The following is a 12,295-nucleotide window of genomic DNA, read 5'->3' on the forward strand; positions in this document are numbered from 1 at the left end:
GTCTGCTCCATATTAAGAAATGCAAATTAATCTAAGCAATAAAATTCTGTGTGCCAAAGTGACAGTGCATGTATAAGAAACCTTCCCCACATATGTTACTAAAAGTTGTATGTTCGGTATCCAGTCTCTCACAATGGTAAGATAGAAGTATGGGAGGCAATACTTTTTACCGTCAAAAGCCTAGTTTATTTATTAAAACAAAATTGTTATTATCAAGTTGACATAATTGGACTCAACGCAACAGGGAGCAAAACCCTTAAGATAGTTTCTATTCCATACATATTGATTCTTTCAGGGAAATTACTTCCAGGAAACAGGATGCCGAAATATTCAAAATACCATATAGCAGAGGGCCCAGATTTACTACACTGTGTTTTTCTCTAAAGTACAAAGGAAATGTGAGCTCTTCTCCAAAGTGTCAGAGCGTGTATGTGCCGATGTGGCAGAATGTGCTCACATCCTACCTTTATGTTTCTTTTGTTTCCCAAGTCCTTGCATGGACACAGCAGTAGAGCAGGGTGGTTAGGACCCTAAGCTTCTGAGGGAGATACCTGGGTAAGTTAACTTTCCTAAGGTCACTTTCTCATCCATAAAAACAAGGATAGTAATATAACTTCTTTTGTAGAATGTAATAATAAACTGCTGAGAAACGTCTCTGATGTCCAGTGAGAACTAAAACAAATCAGCTGTTATTATTCCCATTTGAAATCCATTCTATGGTGTGGCTTTACTCATGTACTCTGCATAGAACCGAGCATCAATTTGTAAATATATATACTTCAAAAAGATTAAACAAAAAAAGAGGACAAAGAAGGAAATTTAGATAATGCCAATGCCTAGATTCCTTGATTGTAAACTGACAGCTTTGGAATTTGTACTGAGATTTTCAGGAGAGAATGGAGAGAATTTATTATATGCTTGGCATCATGCTAAGCACTTTAGTATTATAAGGGATTCCATCTTCCTATTATTCCACCTCAAAATAAAGAGACGAGAGATTTCTAGGGGAAATAACTTTCCCAGAGTCAAATAACCAAGAAGTAGCAGAGCTAGGATTTAAAACTCCATACTCTTCACTATCACACTACGTTTTGCTCCAGCTTATTAGTATTCAACTGGTTCAAATCAGTGATTCTCAACTGATTTATGTTTTAATTTATTTGAGAAAGGATTGAGCATGCTATATTTTAAAAGCTCCCCAAGTGATTTTAATGTACAGCTAGAGTTTTGAAACATTGATCTAAATAAATGCAGCATCCAACATTAACATCAGAGACCAACATAGTTTAAAAAAAAAAAAAAAGTTAGGTCTTCAGAGATTGTTTCCTTATCAGTACTATCCAACGGATAAGATTATGTTATCTTTTTTGTGTGTCATTTGATGTTCTAGTCCTGTTTTCCTCTTTCTTAAATTCTCTTTCCTCTTGACTTTTGTAAGATCACCTACCCACTTTTCTTTCCAATTTCAGGCTAGAGCTTCTCAGTCTTATTAGCAGACATTTTATTTCCCATTTCTTAAATAGATCTTTTCGTTCTCTTTGTTACTTTATCTGAAAAAGTGTGTATAGTATAGCCAGGGCTTCGGTGAATACAAACTTATGTCTCTGAAATCTGCATCTCCATCCAAGGAATTCTAAACATGCATATCCTACCTCATATTATACATTTCCACTTGCCTGTTTTATTGGCACCTCCTACTATTCCCCAATCCTTCTCTCTCTCCCTTCTTTCTCTTTTTGTTCTTTTTTTTTTTTTTTTGTCTACCGCCCACCAGAACCAGCCAGATAATGCATTCTTATATTCTGTAATAGGTTGTAAGACCGTCCAGGATTGTGGCCCCACTGAGCACTCACTACAGTCAGACGTGTCTAAATATTCTAACTCCCATCATTTAAAAAATTTTCAGGCTCACCCCATTGCAAAGTTGGAAATTTAGCCATCTTGACTTCTTCCTCTACCTCCCCTTCTCATATAATCAGGAGAAAAAAATCTAAACGCTTATTATGTGGCTGAAAATTCCATAAAAACAGGTTTCAGATTTTGATCAATACTTTGTCTTCTGTATCAATATTCTTGACACTTAGTAGTTAATTAATAAATATTTATTGAGTAGAATAATCATTGAATTGCTATTAAATCTACTGTTTGACTTGAAGTCAAAGTTCTAGCTCTTCCAAATATGACACTTCCTTAAGCTTTACTAATATTAAGAAAAAAAGAAAAAAGAAAAGAAGGAAGGAAGGAGAAAAAAAAATGAATTGATGGAGCATTTACTATGTAGTCACTATATATAAGATATTATAATATGAATACCCACCTATATTAGATTCCTACAATGCATTACCTCATGGCAACTTATTTTCAGATGAGAATATTAAGACATACTTAGATTAAGCAAGTTGGTCAAGGTTGCAAAGTCAGGAAATGATAGACCTATGGCTTGAAGTCAGGTCTTCCTGAATCCATAGCCTGGTGTTTTTTTTATTTTTGTTTTTGTTTTTTTAGTATTTTTTTTTACCACAAAAAAGGAAGAAATGAGTCCACCATTATATATCTATTGATATACATGATTATTAGAATCAGTTTTTGAAAGAGGAAGAGCTCATACTGGGCTGAGCTCCTTGCTAGTAGGAATCATCTTGGTCTTCCTGATACTTAGCAGGTGACCCATGGAAGGGAATCATTGGTCTGTAGGAATAAGTACAGAAAAGGACAGAAGAGAGGAGAAAGGTGGAATTGCACATTTTCTGACACTTTCCTTTTGGAATTACAACTACCTATTTGTGTAAGTAGTCAAAATGACAGATGTATGATGTTACATTTTATACGTATTTAGACAAATGTGATTCTAGCAGGAGTGCCCACTTGTGTTAACAATCCCAGGTCTTATCACCCAACACAGGATATAGTTTTCATTATTTGGCTGGTTATGGTGGGTAAGAGACAAAAAGAAAGTAGAAAAAAGTAAGAGAGGGGCACCTGGCTGGCTCAGTCAGTTGACCATCTGACTCTTGATTTCAGCTCAGATCATGATTCCAGGGTCGTTGGATCAAGCCCTGTGTCAGGCTCTGCGCTGAGCATGCAGCCTGCTTGAGAGTCTCTCTCTCTTTCTTTCTGCCCCTCTCCCTCATTCATGTTCTCTCTCTCTCTAAAATGACTTTTTTTTAAGAAAAAGGATGAAGAAAAAAACTTGGACACAGAGAAATGAACATATAGGTACAAAGAGGTTCTGGGAAACCAACAGATTCATTCTAACCTTTGTGGAAATCCGTATGCTAAGACTTCAGTCCCACACCAAACTCATACATCCAAATGAAATTATATGGTTTCTCTAAGGCCAATATTTAGAGTTGATGATTAGAGAATGATGTAGCAGTAAGTTTCTATTCTCCATCTCAGGTCTCAAATTTACAAAAAAAAAAAAAAAAAGATAGACTTCCCCATACGTATCAGGGAATCACTTCAAATAAAATTGGGAATTGTCAAAAGCTGATCTTACACACTTAATCCTACTTATTTGATGCCAGCATTGTCATTTTTAAATGCTTACTTGAATGCTTTTTACGAACGAAAAAAAAATCCCCATAACACAAGGAAGGCAAACATTTTATTCTCATTTGATAAATAAACAAAATCAGGAATAAATATGGCTGACCTGAGAGGAGAATACAATTTTCCAAGTTTTCAGTGTCATTGAACACTTACAACAGCCCATAATACCTCTACGATTGCATTAAATGTCATGAATGTAAAACATTATGTGCTGACTGGCCAGAGGATTTCATTCAATAACTGAGTTTCAATACCTATTATGTGAAGTTGATTTTATTGGTTTCTCTGAAGAATAAAAAGCAATATAGGATATGGCTCCTGAACTAAAGGAATGTTTGTATCCTTTTGAAAAGATAAGATATGCACATGATAAAAGCTAAAAACAAGCAAACAAACAAACAAACAAACAAACAAATAAAATACCAGAGTCTTCTATTCAGGACAAGAATGGAGACTATTCTGACTCAAGAAATATTGGAAGATTGTATTGATATTGATCATGGGGGTTGTTATAAATGAGTCAGAAACAACTTCTTTGCCCAGTGATATTTCACAATCCCTTTTGAATTATGGTCTTCCAATTTTAATATGAACCAGAAGGAGGTTTCAGATAGTCTTTCCAAGTTTTTCAGAATTCTTTACCTGGGTCTTTCATCTTTTACTGAGCTCTCTGCATTATAAGACATTCATATCTGCTCATCAACATCTCAACAGATGCCAAAAATGTACAGATTCCACATATCAACTAAAGCAGTGATTCCTGAACTTGTTTGAATACAGAAATCACCTGGAGTGCAGATTGCCAAGGTCACCATTAGCCTATTTTGTTGTCTATTGCTGCGTAACGGTATCGCCACAAACAACACACATTTGTTATCTCAGTGTTTCTGTCAGTCAGGAATCCATGCACAAGACTTATAGGCAGCAGAAACCTTGTATTTTTAAATATGGCAGATATTTTTGTTTCAAATGGTCTATTCAGTTTTCAGATTCTGTACATTGAAGCAATTATTTGTCTGATCTTTGCAATATCAAAAAAAATCATTACTTGCCAAAATGAATACTGTAGTTTATAGATTGTGAATGTAAAAAAATCATTGCAAATTATATTTGGGAAACATGAGTGTTTAGAAACAGAAGTATAGCATGCAGTCAGTATACTAAACAAAGTTAAATTCATCTATTTACGCAGCTTACATCTTGTTTTATACCTTGGATAAGAACATACCAATTGATGACTGGGTTATGGAAACAATCAGTGGTGATCGGCTTACTCATCAAATCATGGATCTCAACCTTGACACTATGTATTACTTTCGAATTCAAGCACGAAATGCAAAAGGAGTTGGGCCCCTGTCTGATCCCATCCTCTTCAGGACTCTGAAAGGTTTGAATCATTTTCTAGTACAGTATAGCCTTTCTTTTTCTGTGGGATTGTTGTAAAATAGTTATGGAGTCTGAGTTAGGAACTGTCTTTGCCATCTCTGTTGGCAGCATGACTACAATAGACATGCAAAATAAATTTAAATGTACATTTTTATGCTGAAAGCCAGCATGTCAAAGAAAGGTCTATTTTGTTATCACATTTTCTGCCATTGGCACAAGGCAGGAATATTTAACTTGACCTTTTTTTTTTTTTTCATTTACAATCCTTTTGGAATTTTGTATTGATTTCATGTATAGTGGTTCTATTCAAAATATAATGAAACTTTTTTGCCATTTTATGTAAGGAAATAAAAATTAAAAAGCACTGAATTATGTGAATGCCATACTACTGCCCTTTTAAATGTTTTCTTTGAGGAACTATTATCCTTATATACAAAAAGAAAAGTTGATATGGCAAGACAGAAAATCTCAAACAAAATGAATGTGTTTATTTTAAGACCTAGGGTAGCAACAAGAAAAAAAATCTTGCAGTATGATTACTAGAAGAAAACTCCCCATGCTTGCAAGAGTAAAAATAGCTACTCAATTCAAGCATAGTTATATCTTCATAAAGAAAAATGGTAAGGCCCAAGAACAGTGACTACATCAAAATAAACTTCATGTTAGTCCTTACTATTTTAGAACAGTATTATTTTTTCTGGGAGACAAATGGTTTCAAGAGCCTCTGTTATTTAGCAATTGAAAAAAAAATTGAATGTTTCATAGCTGATATTTAAAGATGTACATTTAGGTATGATGGGTGTTGTTCTAAAGCCAGGTACTCTCTTTTAAACCTGTGACCACATTATGTCTGTATATCTGGCTGAAAACTTGGTAATACATGATGGCAAACAACTGAAAAATTAGAAACATGAGGATGGTTGACATTTTCACCCAGTTGGTTGACATATTGAAAGAAGAGTCTTAGAATAATTGTATAGTCATTCAATTCCCCTAGGAAAGGTACCCTAATAAATAGTAGACTTTTGAATTCTGGTGAAGGAGCTAGCCTTTCAAAGCTGGACTTGGTAACAGCTAAATCTGAAAGTTTGCCAAGAATACACAGACAAGCATTCAGACTAAGCCTTAGTGACAGTTCTTAGCGACAGAGGAGAAGTTGGGGAGGGAGGGAGGCAGGAGGAAATGAGTTAATCTTCATCTCTCTGGGTTTTTAGGACTTCATGTCTAAATCAGGTTTCACTCCAAATGAGCAACTGAAAGGAAACTGGTTCTTCATTTTGTGGGAGCATGAAATGTAGCTAGATACTGTTTCACAAATGCTTCGTCTTTATCTATAGACAAGTGCCAAATTAATTTCATGCTCACATCGTGTGCCAACTAGAGATCTCAGGGAGGATTTAAGATGATTTAAGGCATCCAAGTGTATTAAACAGCAGAGTGATGAGTGATCACAGGATTTACAGACCCACACTGATAACCGTCCTGTAGATTATTTAATGAACTCTGTATCTCATTTGGTACCATTTACCTTAAGTGCCTTAAACTCATCTATGAAATGATGTTCAGAACTGAGAACAAATTCAGGAATTTGTTATAATTGTCCACAAGCATTATTTCTAATATCTTGATTTGGATGTTTAATATTGTCTGTCCTCAATAGGTCATGCTCAATTAATAGTCAATTCGATTTTAAAACAAATCTTGGTCACATAGTAAACTAAGGTTTAGGTGTCTTGATTGCATTCTAAATTATTTAGAAATATGGATCTTGCCTATCTTTATCAATAATTGACATTGTACATGCATGTATCCTACATGTTACAATGACAAATATTCTACATCAAATAAATTACTCATAAGAGATTTAAAGCCACAATGAACCAAATCTATCCTAAAGACATCAAATCATGCTTCTGCTTTCTGATTTAAGATTTTTAGTTTCCAAAGCTGCTTCAAAACATAAGGTCTCTGTTCATCAGAATGTAACTTTGTTTGACAGCAAGAAAGGCTCACATGTTGTCCTGAAGCTGAGAAAGCTCTCAGTAGTCTACTGGGTAACAGGCAAGTGTTTCATTGCAAATCATGCCCCAGGCAGGTGTCTACAAACTTCATTCTTTCATACACAGTCTTTGCAATGACAGTAGCATTTCCTATGAGAGACTAGAGTTTTGTCTTTGGTTTTAGCCACCAGCAAGAGAGGTATAGGAAACTCAATCAGTAATCACTGGTTAATGAAAATGGCATTTATAATTAAAAAGGGATTAAATTATAATACCCTTGTGTACATGCATGTATGTGGTACATCTGACTGTTTCTTTGGATAGTTAATTAAAAGAACCTTGAACTTGATTCTCTAACCACATAGGACTCTGCAGTTATACCTCTTGCTTCCCCAAATACTCTCCATTAGGATACCCATTCCCTGTTAAACCCTTGGAAGAGGTACAAGATGCATGTCAATCTCTGTCTATCACATGTGTTGTCCTCTCCAGTAAACTAAGCTTCTCCATGTTGGCCTGTCAAGAAATAGGAAGACAGGATGCTTCTGCCAAAACAGACCAAAGTGGGATTCTGTGAAGAGGTGGAGTCACCTACACACAAAAAAGCAGAGTCTTTGGCAATGAAACAGCACTAAAGTATGGTCTATTCTCTGGGCATCCCTAATCATCATACTGAAGTGAGCATCTTTCCCATGTAAGGATATAGAACTGAAAGTTCCATACCAGAATACAAAAAAAGTTTTAGTCTACAAATTATTTTTGACAAAATACATGGTTTTCTTGACAAATGACAGGGGCAAATAAAAAGTCAAGACACAAATTATGACACTTTTAAGCCATTATTTGTCTTTAATAAAAGGTAACTATTAGGATATATTTTATCACTGTTGGGAAATACTCTAGTTGATAATTTTTCTTGAGACATTCAAATTTCTCAAGTTATATCCAATCCAAATTACTAAAAGTAAAACAAATCCAGAAGATAAGAATAGGATGACATTGTTGCCCATAACATATATTTACTTGTCACTTGATAAAAATTTCCTCAAACTAGATAATACATATGTGAGACAAAGGGGAGAAATGAAGAAAATGGGATGAAATTGTTTTTTTTCCCTTTTATTGATGTTATCCCAAACATATGTCCCCTAAATATGAGATGCTGACTGGGGTAGTGTCTCAAGTGTGTCCTGTTCTGGATGCCAAACTTTCACCCTTTCTGGATTGCACGGTCACATATGATCCTGACATATCCCTCCTCATTCTTACCAGAGACCTGGTGTGGCACTTCCTACAACATAGTGTCGTGTCTCAAAAACTACATTAGGATCTCGGTAAAAATCCTATCCCTCTCTATAAACTAGATAATGCAGTTGCCTATCGAAAGCACTTTTCATCAACAGTCTCCTAATACTATAATAAAATGTATCCTTAGAGGTTATTAGTCTTTAATGGGAAGTGGGAGAGAAAATTAAGAAAAAAATTAAGTTGTGATGATTAGACTAGGAAAGATTAGGTTAGACAACCTGGTGAATTAAAAAAAATGTTTATTAAATCTTGAGGAGCTACAATGACATTTATAAAATTTATTTAAAGCTGGTAGAATCTTAATATAGTAAGTACTCTTGTGTGTATACCATTTTCCAAAGAGTCATTCAGCGTTCAAAGTCTACTACAGATTAAGATACGTTTCTCGGTCTATCCTTTTTTCATAGAATTTGTCTATATATTAATTTTAAATAAAAGAAAGGAAATTATTTTAAAAGTGATAGAAATTTGTAACTAAGTTTAGGAATTTGTCCTTCTATGATGTGACATTCATAAACCCTATTCATCTGAAAGGGGCTTTTAAGTATTTCCATTCTATATATTCTTTTGGTCAATGATTTGTGTACATTCAGTCAGGAAAGGAAGGGCCACCACTTCTAAGATATTTGCTTTAAGTTATTTTTCAAGCAATGATGATGGAATTGCTGGAGACTGCTAGCTACCCAGAATGAGAGAACTAGGGTGCTTGGGTTATAGGTTGCTGCCCTAGGAACACTATCGTATTTCTCTCTGTGTGAGTTTAACTGAGACATATAAAGAAGCAAACAGCAAGGGTAGTAGCCTACATGTCAAGTTTTAGTACAGTTGAGCTCAATAAACCCAGAAGACTGGAAGCTCAAAGAAACTCCAGGATAGGGGAAATAATTCTAATTGATGGAGACTGACAATGATCGACATTGGTCAAAATGTCACATCACAATTTTATTAAAGTAATGATACCATGGACTTACCTCCTACACAGTTATCTTTTATTAATAGAAAAGAAGCCACCTTAAAAAATTTAGGGATATTTTTAAATTAAAAAAAAATCGTTTTCAAGAACGGTATTCATAATGTGCCAGAAGTTGTGAGCAGTAGGAGTTTTCTCCACAAGGTCTAAAAACTTATCAAATCATTTAGATTAAAACATATTTATTATATTTTGTTATTTTACTCCATCCATGTGGAAATTAGTTAAGTTCTCTTGTTGAAAAAAAATTGAAGACGAAAAATAGCTTCTTTAGCTTATTTAAAACATATGGGTGATAAGTATTTGGTAATTGCATGCATTTTTTGTATGTATTGTATTTTAATTAAGCTCACATGATAATCATTCTTGAGTTGAGGTGTAGAGGAATAAAACAAATCACATATTTTTAAGAACACGCCTAGCAAAACCAGTGTTTTCATTTTTTTTCCTCTACTATTTAATAGAAATAATCACATCAACCATGGTTCCTTATCAACTTTATTTCAACAGGGCTTTGGCCTTGATACGAAAACTTGCTAACAAAACTGTTGATTTGAAGTGTCAGCTTTCTTGCTAGGAAGTGTCAATGTCTAATAATATTTCTTTCTCCCCCGCAGTAGAACACCCTGACAAAATGGCTAATGACCAAGGTATGGTGGCTCAATCTGTCATCCTTTCTCTCCTTGAATCAATTCTATCTGTTAGGAATGTCAGTCATTATTTTGTATTCCTTTTATCACCTGGGCCATACACCTGATGAAGCAGACACTGGCGTGATAATTAATCTTGTTAATGAAGTTCTGTTTGGCTGAAGCTGCAGGTCTGTTGGGGAAGATGTAAATTTTCTTGAGAGGAAATTGTTTTGTCTCTATTCTGAAGGACCAATTAAAATGTCAAGCTTCTTTGTATGAAATAAATTTTTAGTCTCTGTCTGCACTTCTGAATAATTCACATTAAGTATAATTAAGCTCAGCATAATTTTCAAGCTGCTCTTACACCCTTTCATGAGCTATGGATTAAAGTTCTGTAGCTCTACAGAGAAAAACCATAAATCATGTGAGCTTTTTCTCTACGGTAAGCTTCATTTAATAAATAAAAACAAAGTTAGGACAACTTTCTTAGAGCATTACTATTGTTCTTTTTGAAGTCAGAAAGCTTTCATTCCATGAATCAGATGCTGGTTTGATTCAGAGTATTTTATTCTCCTTCCATTCTTTTGCTAAAAGCTGATTCATGTAGAGAAACAGGCATGGTTTTTACACAAAGGAAAATGGAGATAAATAAGAGTTATCCATCAATTCCCAGGTAGATATGAATTTGCTATTACCATGATTTTCAGACTGATAAATTAGGTTTCCATTGTTTTTACCCCAAAGGTAATTAGTAGAATTCTAGAGGAGAACAAGAATAGTTTATGTGTTGTATTTTCTTTAGCATGTTATATTCCTTAAAGAAAGGGGGAGTTTAGAAGTTTTTGCAACTGGTTGTCAGTGATGTTAGTATTTGCTGGCTTAGAGTCTACAGTTTGTATATTCTGTGTCTTGCTTTGGATGTCTATTGTCAGCAGAACCTGCTTTCAGGCATCATGTCTCAGAAGGCACCATCTCGTAAGATTGGAGGAAAACATTCTTTCGACAAGAATGCTTTTTAATGTTTGCGTATTGAGCATCTGAATGTTAACACTAACATAAGATTGTCCACATAGTAGTATTTTATTTCATGATTCAGTCTTCAGGTTTCTCTCTTCTGAGTCTTCCCACCATGCCTCTGCTTCAAAGAACATGGCTCTGGACATTACACACATGGAGTAATAAAAATGAAGCAATATAAAAATGTCTACCCAGAGTTAACATTTCCATTAATCACCTAAGCTTACTTCTGCTTATTTCCACTTAAAATATTTTTGAAAGATCAATATCTACTAAATGGTAGTATTTGTAAACTACTAATGATGAACACTGATCAGTTAGCATACATTTACTCAGGTAAATTAAATATTAGTGCTGGCCAGATCCAAAGCTGGAATAATTGATTAGCAGAAGTGGTTTTATAAAATAAATAGGCAGATAATTCCTAATTTTTGAAATTATATTTAGAAAAATAGAGAGACAGAAAACACCCCAAAATTTAAAAAAAATTTAATGTTTATATTTGAGAGAGAGAGAGAGAACAAGTGGGGGAGGAGCAGAGAGAGAGGGAGATACAGAATTCAAAGCAGGCTTCAGGCTCTGAGCTGTCAACACAGAGCCTGATGCGGTGCTCAAACTCACAAGCCTAGCCATGAGATATGACCTAAGCCAAAGCTGGGTGCTTAACCAGCTGAGCCACCCAGGTGCCCTCCAAAAAGTTTTTAAGTAAGTGAACCAGATGAAATCTTACATTGTTAGAAACTTAGGTGATGACATGCTTAAGTTTTCTAATAAATGGATTTTTCTGTTATTTTTCACTTAACTGCTTTGTTTAGTATTATTTTTAAAATTTTTTTAACGTTTATTTGTTTTTGAGACAGAGAGAGACATAGCATGAATGGGGGAGGGTCAGAGAGAGGGGGAGACACAGAATCTGAAACGGGCTCCAGGCTCTGAGCTGTCAGCACAGAGCCCGATGTGGGGCTTGAGCTCACGGATTGCGAGATCATGACCTGAGCCGAAGTCGGATGCTTAACCAACTGAGCCACCCAGGCGCCCCTGTTTAATATTATTTTAAGCTACCAAAAAATATTTTGTAAACTGGTCCTTTTATAAAAGAAAACAGAATAAATGATTCCCCAGTGTCTCTGACTACATACTTTCCATGGATTTTTCTCAGATTGTCATATCAATAATGAAATCAAATCCATTATCAGGGGAAAAAAGGAATTCCCAAGAATTATTGCCAGTGGTTGAGTCTATTAACATATTTGGGCAATTGTTCTTTTTCTTCATCTAATGCTACTTAGAAAGATTCTGCCACATATTATGCTACTTGATGCCTTATTCAATCACAGCTGGTATAGAGTTGTTCAGACTGTTCTAAATTTTACATCAAACTCAAATCACTTGTAAAATTGAGAGGAACTGACAGCATATAATTTAGTGGT

General features: G+C 34.8%; 1 protein-coding gene across 1 annotated transcript in view; it reads left to right on the forward strand.

Moving 5' to 3' along the window:
• DCC (DCC netrin 1 receptor) overlaps positions 1-12,295 on the forward strand; it is a 1,137,854-nt gene that overhangs the window by 1,027,493 nt on the left and 98,066 nt on the right. Inside the window, exons 20-21 of the mRNA XM_047828892.1 lie at positions 4,745-4,939; positions 9,834-9,866. Coding sequence (XP_047684848.1) covers positions 4,745-4,939; positions 9,834-9,866 — 228 coding nt within the window. The remainder of the gene's footprint in view (positions 1-4,744; positions 4,940-9,833; positions 9,867-12,295) is intronic.

Source organism: Prionailurus viverrinus, chromosome D3 (genome assembly GCF_022837055.1).
Source record: "Prionailurus viverrinus isolate Anna chromosome D3, UM_Priviv_1.0, whole genome shotgun sequence".
NCBI lineage: Eukaryota > Metazoa > Chordata > Mammalia > Carnivora > Felidae > Prionailurus > Prionailurus viverrinus.